General features: G+C 28.6%; 1 protein-coding gene across 1 annotated transcript; it reads right to left on the reverse strand.

The window, feature by feature from the left end:
- Positions 1-7568: 7568 nt before the first annotated feature.
- On the reverse strand, positions 7569-12184 carry LOC114367497 (glycosyltransferase BC10-like). The gene is made up of 2 exons (XM_028324684.1): positions 11330-12184; positions 7569-8354 (listed from the first exon to the last, which is right to left on the reverse strand). The coding sequence occupies exons 1-2, from the start codon at positions 12041-12043 to the stop codon at positions 7713-7715; spliced, it is 1356 nt and encodes a 451-aa protein (XP_028180485.1). The 5' UTR covers positions 12044-12184; the 3' UTR covers positions 7569-7712.
- Positions 12185-15213: the final 3029 nt, after the last annotated feature.

Here is a 15213-nt window from a genome sequence, read left to right on the forward strand (position 1 = left end):
TTCTTTAATAGTGTTAAGTTTAATTAATAAAATTTCATGTTTTAATATAAGAGGAAAGAATAATATAATGTTCGCATATCATGGAAGAGTGAAATATAATTTATTTTAACTAAAAAATTAAATAGAAAAAATTGTGTAATTTTGTATTTCTCGTGAGAGACAAGTGTAATTTCGTCAAAATTAAATTGTGAAAAGATCATATTAGATTATTAGTTTTGAAAAAAGGAAGTTTGGTGGTTCCTTCCTATTTTCATTACTCTGTCGAGCTTGAACTTCCCAAGCAAATCCACGTGGAATACGACAAGCTAGCTGCCGGCCATTAAACCATGTAAATATCATAATTGACATGAGAGAGACAAAATTATGTAGTTATAATTGTCATTGATTTTGACCAGTAAAAAAAGAAAAAAAAAATATTCATTGGTTAAAATTTTAAACGTGGGAAGTAATTTATCACAGAATTTGAATTTTTGTAATTTAGAATTCATTGTTTTGGATGTTTTTTTTCATGAAGAATTTAAAATTTTGAAATTTTAAAACAGAATTTTAAACACCTCTGAGCTTCTATTGAAATTCTCTCCTTACAATTTTCTTCAAGAAACACCTTCTGAACTTCTAAAATATCGCAAATATCGCACGTATAACTAGTATACCAAACATATTTTTTTTTCTCATTCATTTTTTTCATCCTCATAATTTTAATTTTTTTACCCAAACATAAAATTTTAAAAATAAAAGAATTTCAATTAAAATATTTGAAATTCTTAAAATTTAAAATTTCTCAAAATTTAAAATTTCTCCTTCCAAACAACACAAACAACACATCTAAATTTAATTTTCAAATTCTACGGTTCAGACTCAACCGTAATTACGCGTTTCTAAACACGTATTGTGTTATCTTTACTTTTGGGTCGATCAACTACGCCCTTGGAAGGTTTCGCAGAAAAGATGGAGCAATTATGTATATGTGGACTCATCCAAAAAAAAAAATGTGTATGTGCAAGAATTTGAAGATAAAAATTGCTCAAAGCTATAAAGGAATATTTGAATATGTGAAAGGCCAAAGTGAAACTTTCAAGCATTTTCTTCGTAACGTTATGAAACTTTTGTTGTCTAGTATGGTCTTCAGAACACGGTCAACTATATGCATTAATATATGTGTTGGTCTAATGGCTAATTGAATTGTTTTTCTATATTGTATTGTATGAATAGTTGAATCAAAATTCATTTAAGAATTCCAATGTACACCTTATACATGGGTTTGACCATTTAGACTAGTCATTTTGATTGGTTAATTAATTAAATAGGTTTAAATATATTTTTTTCATATAATTTAATGTTTTTTCATTTTCATTAAGATAAAAAAAATATTTTAGTCATTATAAGTATGTGTTTGTTTTGTTTTTGGTCCTAAAAATATTTGAAATAATGCTTTAAACATTAAAAAAAGATGCTTTAAACAGTGGGAAAAAATTAAATGTATTAAGCCGATTAAATAATTAATTTGAGTAATGTTCCAAGTCAAACTATGCAGGAAAGATTAAGTGTAAGGTGAATGCGGCGTTCTTTGAGGACCTGGGAGCTTTTGGCATTGGATGTGCTAATTCATCAAAAGAGAAGGAGAGGCATGTGCCCTTCCAAAGGGGCGGACTTAGTAAAAACAATTGTAGGGTTACTTAGTCAAAATTGCTGAGGGGGGTCATGGCCCGCCTACTTTTTTCTAAAAATAATATTTTATGGGTGGGTGTGTGACTGTCAGAAAAGAAAAACGTAGGGTGTACTTACTAAATATTGGGAAAATGCTAGTAATAACACAAATGTCATCAAGCCTACACTGATGTGCAGTATTTCCTGCGTATATTAGGTGTAGGGATTGGGAGAAAATATTCTCTTGACTTTATTTTTTTTAGGTTAAATTAGTTATTTTGATACTTATAATTTTAGGATTTGTACATTTTAATTTTTATAGTTTAAAATTAATTTTTTTAGTTTTATAGTTTATATTTTTATTTTATTTTTTAGTCTTATAGTTTAAAAGTTATTTTTTTAGTATTTATAATTTATATTTTAATTTTCTTTTAGTTCCTATAGTTTGAAAGTGATCTTTTCAGTTTCTATAATTTATATTTTAATTATTTTTTAGTTTTTATTATAAAAAATATATATATGAATAATTAACTACAAATTAATTATAAATTATTAATTATTTTTTTATTACAAATTATTTTGTGATAATTTAGTTATGAATTATTTGCTAATAAATTTATAGTTAATTATAATTGATAATATTACTCATATTTTGATAATAAGAAATAAAATAGAATTAAAATATAAAATATAGGAACTAAAAAGATAATTTTTAAACTATAGAGACTAAAAAAGAATTAAAATACAAATTATATGAACTAAAAAATCACTTTTAAACTATAAGGACTAAAAGAGAATTAAAATATAAACTATAGAGACTAACAAAATTATTTTAAAACTATAAGGACTAAAAAGTATAAATGATAAAACTATAAAAATCAAATGAATAATTAAACCATTTTTATTTAAGTTATCAAATCAATAAAAAATCTTATATTTATTTTTTGAAATTTTATTTAAATATTATATTTTATTAAAATTTACTTATTACTTACTATACAGTCAGTTTTTATCCTTGGCTTTTTTAAGTTATACATAAAATTTATAGGAATTTTTTTTTTTAAACAAAATCTTATCTTTAAGATTATATTTTATTTAGTTATTATATAATTGATTTTGTCTCTTGAATCTTTTTTCTAAACTATAAAATCAATAGCAATCTTATCTTTTGTTAAAAGAAATATTTACATATTATATTTTATCAAATTTTAATTACTATACAGTCAATTTTTTTTTATCTCCGGACATTTTAAATTATAAAATCAATAGTAATTTTTTGAAAAGAAATCTTATTTTAATATTATATTTGATTAGTTCTAGTTATTATATAATCAGTTATTATTTTTCTCAAACTTTGTTAATTTATAACTAATTAAATTTATTTTTATTGCAATTGAAATAATTCTTGTTTCATAAAGTATCGTTAGACTATAAAAAATTATTATACTTTCCAAATCCTGGACAAGACATTATAGTCACGAGTCACAACATCGACAAGAAACAAAGGTTGAAAGATATTGCACCATGTAAGAAAAAGATATTTCTAATTTTTCATGTTTTTTTTTTCTTCTTTCTAATGTTTATATTATTATTATTATATATGTCATGCGATTTTAATTGCATTCGTTTTATAATTTTTTTTATGAAAAAGAAATATATATAAAAGGAAGAATGATGAAATTCAATTATAACACGATCGAAATACTCATTCTTAGTTCAGCTTTAGATCTGAGAGAGATGAAGACGTCATTCAGAATGGTTGACATTTGTCAATTTGTAACAAAATTTTACCCACAAAACATTGCACAATATGACATGATACAATCGAGGATGCAACTTGAGCACTTTGATCATGTGAGACAACTTTATGATTTTGGAGCATTGAAAACTATTTCTGATCTGTCATTGGTTGGTTAATACTAGACAAGCACAAGTTTATTTTCTCGTGTATATGGTGATAACTTTTATTGTTACGCTTCCTGTGTCTACAGTTATTATAGAGCGATTTTCTCAGCTATAAATATAGTCAAGATTACACTTCTCCATAGAAGATGAATTCTTGGCTGATTATTTGTTAGTATACATTGAAAAAAATGCTAAAAAAAATTAGTATAGATTCAGTTATATATTATTTTTGTGACATCCAAGAAAGACATCATGATAGAATATTATTGTAATTGACATTTTGTAACATCAATTCATGAATATTTTTCATGATATATATGTGTTAGATGAATTTTATTTTTTTATTGTTGGCCCCTGACATTTAAGTTTGGGTCCACCCCTGACCCTTCGAGAAGCTATTAACTAGATGTGGGAAGAGGTTACAATTGAAACAGATTGTCAAGTTGTAGCCATGAGCATATGTAGTAAGTGATCTAATGATTTTGAATTTGGAACCATTATTCACCAGCCTGCTGCTACAAGAGTTACCAAATTATAAAGTTTGTTTTATAAGGAAACATGCAATTTATCTTACTCATAGTATAGCTCGAGCTTCGAATTCTTATGATAATCCTCATTATTTTATTAGCTAATTATTGTTGAATCCTTGGCAAACATACCAAAGTATCATGCAAATAGTATAAGATAGAAAGTCTGAGTATTGCATCCATAAAGACTTGTTTGTTTCAAGCTATTTAATTTGTACAAATTCAACAACTAGGCAAAGGATAACTTGAGATTTTAAGATAAGATGATTAAAAAAACAATAAAAACAAAACAATTAAAAGGTGAGCAAAAACACCCACAGTTAGTGAGCAAAAGGAGCCGAATGCAAATTAAACAAAATGTTAGGAATTTGACTACACTAAGTTAACAATATTAGTAGTTATAAAGGTTTTCTTCATCCAATGCTCACTCTAATGCTACCTTAACCTACTATAGTGTTTTAACCATAATCTCTCATGTGAAAGGGTCTAAGTTGTTTAACTCAACTCATAATTCCTTAGAAAGTCAAGCTAAACCACTTGGATTTGAGAGCAAAGGTTTATCAAGGCTAACAAATGTTATTTCATTCCTAGACATAACACCCATTAGATATCACTTTCAAATCTTAGTCAAAAAACATTTCCCAATGATAGTTCAACTATGAAACATGTTCATATGGTTGATCACTAATGATACTAACAAATATCTCTCCATCCCTAGATGAGATATTCATTAGATGCTCTATTCAAAACTCATTTTTCAAGCATTTTTCAATGACAATAAAAACAAAGAATTGAAGCTAAGGTAATCAAACCATAAAACAAGCAATCAAAATGGAAAGAAGCAATAACATAGGAAATGACATTGAATAAATATAAAGATTAATTACATGAGAGTAGCTTAGTACACCAATCCCCCAACAATAGATGAATTAGTCTTTCATTGTCATAAAAGGCCTCAAAATTACAAAATGAAAAGGAGAAAATGAAAGAAAATGGAAGATGGAGATAGATGAGAGCTTCAATCGTCGCACACAACCCTAGGTTTATGCTTTCACTTTCATGTCCAAGAGAATGTCCTTTATATTGGACCTAATGTTTTTGTCTTGTCACTTCAAAGTGCGGTTTACTCGTTGGATGAGTTCTCTTTATGAATTTCAAAAGACACTTCAAATGTGATTCTGCTCGTTGGGCTAACTTCAACTCGTTGGGTGAATTCTTCAATAATTAAAATTCTTAATTTCTTTTTTCACTAAATAGTCTTTACTGACTGGTTGAGTTTCTTCTTGCTGTGCAAGTTCTTTTGATGACTTGACACTTCTTCTTCTCTCTTAAGCGGCTATGTGGCCTGTCTGTATAATTACTCTCGTTGAACGAGACACCGTGAATGACATATTCAATTGGTACTCCAAAATCTTGACAAAAAGAGTAGAAAAAAAAGAAAAGGATTAAAAATTTATTTATAAAGATTCAATAAAACTTTATTTCCTAACTAAATTGAAACTAAACTAAAGCAAAAATTCAAGAAAAGTAGATAATTGTTTTGTTAATTATAATTCAAATGAATATATGTACCACAATTACCATTTAGCAACTTGTAATGTTTCACAAGTTCAGTCTTCAATAATATAACTCAGTTTCTATCAAAAATAAAAAAGAATTGATATAGTTGATGATTATATGAGTACGATATCTGTGTTTGTGGTGCATGCATGGTATGAAGAATTGATATAGTTGATGATTATATGAGTACGATTTCTGCGTTTGTGGTGCATGCATGGTATGAATTAACTAGTGGCTAGAAATTGTTATTTAAATTACCAAAAGAAAACAATATTTATAAAATATAATTTACCTTTTACTAATATTGTTTTTTTCAAAAACTGCACTGGTTTAATAATTTTAAAAATAAATTGATAATAAAAAAACCTAAATTTTAATATCATGAAAGGGTTAATATCACAAGACACCATTAACAAAGGATATAATTCAATGAGTCATCATTTAACTAAATGGAAATATTTAACTTTCAACTAATTTAATACGTATTTTAGGTTAAGTTAACAAGCTAATTTTACTAATATAATAGTTACGATGTAAAATATTTACTATTATAAGATTAATTTGATGATAAAAGAAGAAGAAAAAAAATAGATAATGAATTTAAATTTGATTGTTGCCAAAAATCAACATACTCACAACTAATATTTATGATGTAAAATATATTTTTATAGAGTCTTAATGATTCATGAAATAAAATGGACTCTACTTTATAAGAAAAACAAATTTAATTGGGAACCCCCAAACAAGGGGAATTCAAGTTGAATAGTGGCGGCTTATGGCGGAGTAATAAGGGACCACTATGGTCACGTAATCCTATCCTATGCTTAAAAAATTGGTATCTGCTAAATTTCTCAAGTTGAGTTGTGGGCTATTATTATTGGACTCAGAATCAGATGATGCAGGGGGTTTCATAATCTGAAAGTTGAATCTAATTAACTCTCAATATGCCATATCTTTCAACTGGTCAAGATGATTAAGGAATGACTTCTATTCTTGGAACCATATTTATAGAGAAGGCAATCAAGTGACAGATGCTCTTGCCAAGTTCAGTCTATCCTTGGATAGGGAGGGTAGAATTTTTTATATCATGTCAGATTTTATATCTTTAGCCGTGAGAGCAGATGTTGCCACTATTTCTTTTTCACGTGTGGTTTTAAATAAAATTTCCTTAGGGCTCTAGCCCCGTTTTCTCACAAAAAAAAAAAACAAATTTAAATTGATTTTTCGTACTTAAAGATTATTATTCAAGCCTTAAACTTCAATTCATTTAATTATTTCCTTCAGTCATTGATTTTGTGAATTTCTTGGGTCTTCTGTGTTGACACATTATAAACATCAATATAATTGATGTAAGGTCATATATACTTTGCTTCAATTTTGTGGCCCATAAGTTAGCAAGGAAAAAAAGACGTTATGCTTTTTTTTTTTCTGAATTGCAAGACGTTATGCTAGCAACCAATTGTATATTTATTCTTGTATTTATCATTTGTCGAGAAGTGATATGATATAATCTTCTTTCTTTTAAAAAAAATGACCCAAGATTATTCCAACTTATAACAAGTGATTTTAATTCAAATTCTATTTATGTAACTACATTAAATTTTCAAAGAAATAACTTTTTTTATCTAATCAAGGGATATATAATGTTTTTTATTTCACATTCAACTAATTCTTTTCTATCGGATCGATTCGTTTTTTTATCAAATGTGAATCACTTGTGTCAACAATTTTCCTCAAAGAAAGAAATTTATCATTCATAGTTTCTACAAAAGAAATAAAAAAGAAAGTATGTGCATTTTGGAGCGAATGCACGAGACGTAATTTGCTTGTATAAGTGAGGAACCAAAATAGAGTTTTTGCCATAAGAATAATATGCCAAGTCTGTAAAGAAATTTTAAAAAAAAAAAAACCTTTATCAATAAGAAAAAAAATGGCCAAATTCTTGAGACCCCTGAAATTATTTCTTATAAGTAAATAAATGAGTTGATGTTCAACCTCAAAAAGAAACAATATCTAAAGCACATAAAAATGATCATATGAACAATCAAAAAGAGAATATGCAGAAACAATTCTTCAATTGAATTGCATGATCTTTGGAGCAAATCTTAGCAGTCTATCCAAAGCATGAGGTGTGAACTTCCTTGCAAATAAATGACAAATATTGGTGGTACGTCCATTATACTCACACGAACTTCCATACCTCAACTTGTTCAAGAACTCAATAGTCACATCTGTTCTGAAATACCTTGAAGGATGAGGTCCACCCCTTGACCAATCAACCCATGTCAAGGTCCTATTAGAGTTCCTCTTCCAAAATTTGATACTAACAAATGTTGGCAAGTAGTGCTCATCACAAGAGCAACTAGGGTTGCAATACTTCTTGAACACTGGGAAATATTGGTGGTCAGAGATTATTTGAAGGGCAAGATAACGGTCTATTTGGAACCATTGGGACCCTTTTCTCCATTGGGAGAGCCTAATATGGGGCCTCATATGGGGCGTGTACCTGCCACGGCCCACTTCACCTGGCAGATCATAGGCTTCCACAAAGGTCTTGGTTGAGTTCATTAGATAAGTGTAGATGGTGGAGAAATTGAACAAAGGGATGCATGACTCTGAAACTAATACAAAACGTTGGTTGGAGAAGTCAAGAAGTGCATTGGCTAGTAGGCGTCTTTCTGCCTCTATCATACTATTCTCACCCCACCTTACCTCCTACATGCATGTCACAAGGAGAAAATGATCAGATTATGAAGTTTAATTATTATAACACATTTCGTTGGAGAACAACAACTACTGGCACATTGATAGAGTTGGGAAGCAAAAAAAAAAAGTATATAAACAAGAGATTATAAAATATAAATTCAGAAGGAGTAAAAAATGTTAATAAATATGCACCGGCATTGGACAATATAATATTTATTTGATTACATGGAAGATAAGTCTTGACTCTTGATTAGTTGCTAATGTTGAAGGAACATATTTTTTCATTGGCATTATTGTACTGCAATGCTACAACATTATATAAAAAAAAAACTCAGCTAGCTAGCTAGTTTATATATTTTTCATTTTTCCCCTTCAAATAACAAATTAATATGTACTCTTGTTAATTAATTAGTATAATAGCGAATAACTTAAATACATTATATATGTCTAAAGTTATTCAAATTAATATATATATATATATATATATATATATATATATATATATATATATATATATATATATATATATAAACGAAGTAGCAAAAAGATACATTAATTTATTTTGTCTTTAGATTTGTTTTTGCATGCGAGAGACAAAGTACGTGAAGAAAGGAATTCTGAAAAGTTTGATGAGTTAAAAAGTGAGTATTGGAAATCGAGAAGAATAGAATTTTCTTGGAAGTGCAAAAGGAGTGGAATCAAAGAAAAGTATGACACTATGACCAGTTTGCATTGACAGCCCATATCCGGAACGGAAGCAACCATAAACGAAGCTAAAAAAAATGGACATTCAAAAGATTCAGTGAACCCATCAATTTAAAATCTACTTAGCTTCTGGTATATTGATCAATAATATTAACTTATACTCCAAAAAAGCTGCAAATGGATAACCATATATGGTTAACCAGAAAGAAACCGGAATTGTTAAAGGCTATTAACTAAAAATATTTCAGTTCATTTGAAAAAACATTTTTTCACTGAAAAAAGCTTAAGATGTCTCATTCTAATATGACATCAAAAGATCTTATTTAAAGGTATTGAGGGTAATCTTTTGCAGCCTTTTAATTAGCTGGGATCTGATTATTTGTCCTCTCCCCAAAACTCTTCTTACAAGCAATCCTCATGTGCTGACATGAAGGTAACCCCAGAATAAGGTCACCGATCGAGGTTGTTCCAGAAAATTCATAATTAATAATTCGTGCGACTTAATTTCAATCATAGCTAGAAACTTAATTACATATAACAAAGTATCTACTGGTTCAGGTTCATGCAGACAGGTGCTGCACAAGTTAACAATTTTCCTAATTAAATCATATTTGTAAAATATATATATATTGTGGTAGGCATGCGAAGTAAAATATAGTACTCCTAATATTTTATAGCAGGACATGCTTAGATTCCTTAAAAAACAAGTGCACTAGAAGTATACCCTTAAAAAACAAGCAAAATACTGTTGCCTACCACCAATATTGCCAAGATAGTAGCAATACATTTGTGAAATACTGATACTGAATTATTTTTAGATGTTGAAACTTGAAAATAGAATGAGAAAATTTTTTACAATTAATTAAAGCCGATCGAGATCCACGACTTATAGTAGCGGCATTGTCATAACTCATATAACAACACATGAACGCTAGGAAAACCGTTGTGATAACCATTAATGTCAAGAATTAACACAGCGCAATTAAAAAAAAGTACAATAATATCAACTAAAGAATTGCTCCTACACTATAAGCCATTAAAGAATTGTACCTACGTTATGAGCAACTAATAATGTCTATCTTAACTAACAAAGGGAACAATCAAATTAAAGACTATACTATATATTTAGTTTTTATCATACCATATAGGTGTATTAAGATTACTCTGTTTTTATATTTAAAATAGCTTAAAATTTTATTAAAAGAAACACTGATGATAAAAAAAAATAATTAGTTTAATCCCTCATATAATAAGGTCCAACAGGCCATGAACTCCTATGCATTTCTTTAATTGAAAGGTTGGGGAGGTAATTCAAGACAACTATGACAGAAATTTTTTACAGTGAACGTGAGTTACTTAAAAGTCGTAAAACTAAAAGTCATCAATGGAATTCCAAAAGCTAAATGAAATTGGAAAATTAGCAGCGGAAGGAAGTTACTCCCTCTATATACTGCTTTGGGGGCAAAATCAGTTATAGACTTAATAGTCGTAAATGTGATTTATGAATTTAATTAAGGATGAGGAAATTAATTTATTTTTTATTTTTTATTATTTTTAAAACTCTAATTGATCACACATATAGCTCGAAAACACTGGAAATGCCGATTTATACCATAATGAAATGAAATAAAAAGGCAAAATAAAAAGAGAAAAAAGAAAGTCCATGACAATCTTAAAACATTGATGAAGAAATCTTCTTTAGTTATTTTTAAAGTAATCACCCTATAAAATTTTATACAACTGTTAAAAAATTATTAAATACCCTTTTTTTACTGAAAATTATTTTAAAAATATATATTAAATAGTCTTAAATTTTAATTTACATAACATCATTTAAATCTCCCGCTTTATCAGTTCTTTCTCATTTTATTTGTTGGAAATCTGAAGAGATTATAAAAAAAATAGAAAAGAAGTAATAATATCTGTTAAAAGTGAAATGAAATGAAATAAAAAGGGGAAAAAAGAAAGTCCATGCCAATCTTAAAACATGATGAAGAAATCTTCTTTGGTTGTTTTTAAGGTAATCACACCCTATAAAATTTTATACAACTATTAAAAAATTATTAAATACTCTTTTTTTACTGAAAATTATTAAAAATATATATTAACTACTCTTAAATCTTAATTTACACAACATCATTAAAATCTTCCACTTTATAAGTTCTATCTCATTTTATTTATTGGAAATCTGAAGAGACTATAATAAAAAAATAAAAAAACAGTAATAGTTTTTCCTGTTCATCTGTTAAAAGTGACAAAAAAGGTATGTATGAAGTTACCTGGCTGGGGATATTGCGGCCATGAAACACAGAACTTTCAGGCACTGTTTCATTGAAAGAAGGGTTGGAGTGGACGTAGATAGAATACAACCTTTCATTTCCTTTGAAGAATCTTTCCCACAGAGGAGCCAATAGCACTGGACCTTTTGTCAAAAACATAAATGCAACCTTAGCAGTGGTTTGTTTGAATGGGAGTTTATGAACCATAGGAACCATGGAGGCTCTCCACAACAACTCTTCATCACTCATATCATGCATGGCCATGGGGGGCTTCAAGAATTCCCTCAACCCTACTCTGTTGAAGTTCATAACCCTTTTTCTGTTGATCGACGACGAATCGGAAGACGAAGGTTTGGTTTTGTCGTGGTGTCTTAACCGAGAGTCAGATACCACTAATCCTTCCAAGTACTGAGATTCGTTTTTTGTTTGGTTGTTCGATGTTAATAATGAGATGTTGGAGATGATTGGATGAGAGGGAGACAAAGAAGTTGGTGGTTTGATCATGAGGCTATTGGATGAGAAGGAGAATTTTTGGATTGGAAAGTTGATTAAGGAGAAGTTCTTGACAAAGAAAGTGAGTGTGACACCAATGAGTAAACCAATTCCAAAAACTAGAGCATGAGAGAAGAGATTGAGAAGGTCGAGTTGAGCACTGAAGAGTTTCAGATACGAGGCTGCACCTTTGCCTTGTTGCTCCTTATTATTATTCTTCATGGTGATGACAAAGATTTGAAGAGTTGCTGTTGTTGTTGATTTGGCTTGTAGTACTAGTACTAGTCTCTTCTATTAATGTGTATATATTGAGTTTTTATACAATGAGAGAGAGAAAAAAGAGAGAGAAAGAGAATCCATGATGCTTGATTCTAGACTCAAAGAGATACTTAAATTGGTCCAAAAACAATACCTATGTACATATTCTGTAGTTTACATGAGCTGGGGGCTAAAAAGTTGTATTCTTTTACGGTTTATGAATGGTTATGAACTGTATACACGCAATAGAACATTAAAATACTAATAAAAAAATGCGCATTTTATTTTGCTGAATAAAAGGAATTGTTATGAAACATGCATTAAAGTCTGTCCGCAATTATTATTAAACTTACTTTAATGCTTTAATATGTGTGTATATTCTGTAATTGGCACCAAATTCTGTATGGCTTTAATTCTGAAGTTGGGATATAGATATGGAATGCATATTCCAAGTTTGGGAAAACAAATTATTTTCCTTTTTGGTACGTAATGAAACAGATTAGTTTCTAGCTAGCTAATAGCATCGAGTTTTTTTTGGTTTGCAGCTAATAGCATCGAGTAATGATTTAATTTTTTGTACAAAAATTTAATTCATGAAATTATGTGATTTGGTAAAGGAAATACTATAGTTTAATTTTAATGCATTAATTGTGTAAAAAGAAAAAGAAAAATATTCCACTGTCAAAAACCAATAAAAAGTCATAATTAGTATAACTTTAGATAAAAGTTAATAAATTTATTAAATATGACAAATTATAATTACATGATGGCGAAAAATTCTTTTCGTTTTCTCATTTCTTTTATTTGGTAGATCACAATTAAATTCTTATAAAAAAGCATATTTTTTTTAGATATGTCCATTAATTTTTTTTTAATCATGAGGGATTTGGGATTTTTTATTTGACACCCAATTAATCCCAAAACAAAAAGAAAATGAAAAAAAATCATAACTTCAGTAAAAAAAACAAAAAAAAAATCATAACTTAAGATTTTTTTTAGTTAATTTTTTATATAGTTAACTTCTTTACATTTCTTTTTCAGAAGGTTATTCTTTTATGTTTAGTACGAAAAACGAAAATCGACCCATTTATGTGGCGCACACTATTCTCACCTTGACTTTTACTATTTACACCCCTCGCGAGCTTTAAAATTTCTTTTATTATGATAATATTCTTTTCACGGAAACACCATTCTCCCACCCATAAGCTAACAAAAATATCAGCGGTACTATGTTTAACAAAAACAATATTGTAGAGAGTATATGTCAACTAGCATAAGGTTATTTTAAATCTAAAAAAGAAATTGCCAATTCATAATAATTTTATTGGCTTAGAGTAAACTTGTCTCACTACCAACAAAGATATCTAACAAAAATATTTACAATTTTGTACATTTTCACTTTCCTCTTGTCATGGTTGCAGTCGATGAGACTTGATAAGTAGAGTTGAGAAGAACATACTTATGTCTGGTACATTGCAATCAAGCGGAAGATCAGGGTTATGTTTAGAATTTTTGAAGCCTTAGGCAAATTTTGAATTTGAATGATTGTTGATTAAAATTTAATAATTAAGAAATTTAAACACCTCATTCAATAACGATTCATTTAACCAATATCTTTACAATATAGTTTATCTCGTGTTTATTTAAAAAATGATTTTTATTTTCTTTTAATAATGGTAACAATTACTAATATTATTAATAATATAATGTAAATATTACATGCATGTAACACAAATTAATTTTTTAAAATATAATTTAATATCTCTAATAAAATATTTTTTTTTTAGTATTTCTTTGATTATATTTATTTCACGAAACAATTTAAGTCCATTAATATCAAATTTAGAAAAGGACTTTTTACACTACTAGTATAAAGACATTAAATTCTATTAAATTAATATTTACTAAAACTTTCAAGATTAATATAATATTTTTTTTATTTATTCTCTTTTTAAATTCTCAACTATTATGAAGTAATTAAGAACTTTGAGGGGGCCTAAGGCAATGGTCATTGGCCTTACCATAACCACAACTCTCCATGGAACAATACTTGTATATTGAAAAGATGGAGAACACAAAATATGATGGAATGATAGATGAAAGGTTGGCTTTCATGGATTGAATGTTCCTAGTCTATCTGTTGGATCAAGTGGTCTTAGAATAATTAAGAAGGGGGGAGTTGAATTAATTATTAATGTGTCTTGACTAATTAAAAAGTTATCCTTCTTAATATTACTAGATTCAATTAGGCTTTACTACTAAGTTATGAGAAAGTAAAGAACAAAACAATAACTTAGACAAAAGTAAAGCGAAAATAAAAAGTGCACAGCAGAAAAGTAAAGAGTGTAGGGAGAAAGAAAGACAAACACAAGATTTATACTGGTTCGGCCACAACCCGTGCCTACGTCCAGTCCCCAAGCAACCACCGATTCTTGAGATTTCCAATAACCTTGTAAAATCCTTTACAAGCAAAGATCCACAAGGGATGTACCCTCCTTTGTTCTCTTTGAACAACCAAGTGGATGTACACTCCACTTGAACTGATCCACAAGAGATTTATCCTTTCTTGTTCTCAGTATTACAACCCAAGTAGATGTACGCTCTACTTGTACCACAAAGGATGTACCCTCTAATGTGTTAAGACAAAGAATTATTAGGCGATTAGTCTCTTGAATCTTTGTAAGGGGAAACAAAAGATATCTCAGGCGGATAGTCCTTTGAAATCTTTTGTTTAAAGGGAAGAGGAACAATCAAAAGAATTCTCAAGCGGTTAATCCTTTGAATCTTTTGACAAGAGGGAGAAGAAAGAAAAGATAACACACTTTTGTTTTCTGTAGAATTTCCACTTGCAGAAAAAAAAAACAAAGTTTTAAAACAAAGTTTAGAAAGTTTTTTGGCAAAGAAAAAAGCAATGGACAATGGTTAGAGAAAGATTGTGAAAAATGATTGTTTAGAAGAATATCACATATTTTGAACGTGTGCCAAAGTCATGCTTTTATAGACTTTTCATATCTGGTCAAAGAAATCATTGGAAAAGTTATGACTTTTTGAGAAAACCATGTTAAGAGTTATAACTCTTAACTTTTTCTTTAAAACTATTCACTGGTAATCGATTAACACAAAGGTGTAATCGA

The sequence above is a fragment of the Glycine soja genome, chromosome 9, assembly GCF_004193775.1.
Source record: "Glycine soja cultivar W05 chromosome 9, ASM419377v2, whole genome shotgun sequence".
In the NCBI taxonomy this organism is placed as follows: Eukaryota; Viridiplantae; Streptophyta; class Magnoliopsida; order Fabales; family Fabaceae; genus Glycine; species Glycine soja.

Excerpts from the sequence above, each read along its gene's own strand:
- LOC114367497 (XM_028324684.1), bottom strand. The coding sequence starts at position 12,043 with ATGAAGAATAATAATAAGGAGCAACAAGGCAAAGGTGCAGCCTCGTAT. Across the intron at positions 8,355-11,329 it reads GCCGCAATATCCCCAGCCAG|GAGGTAAGGTGGGGTGAGAA; the intron begins GTAACTTCATAC and ends ACATGCATGTAG.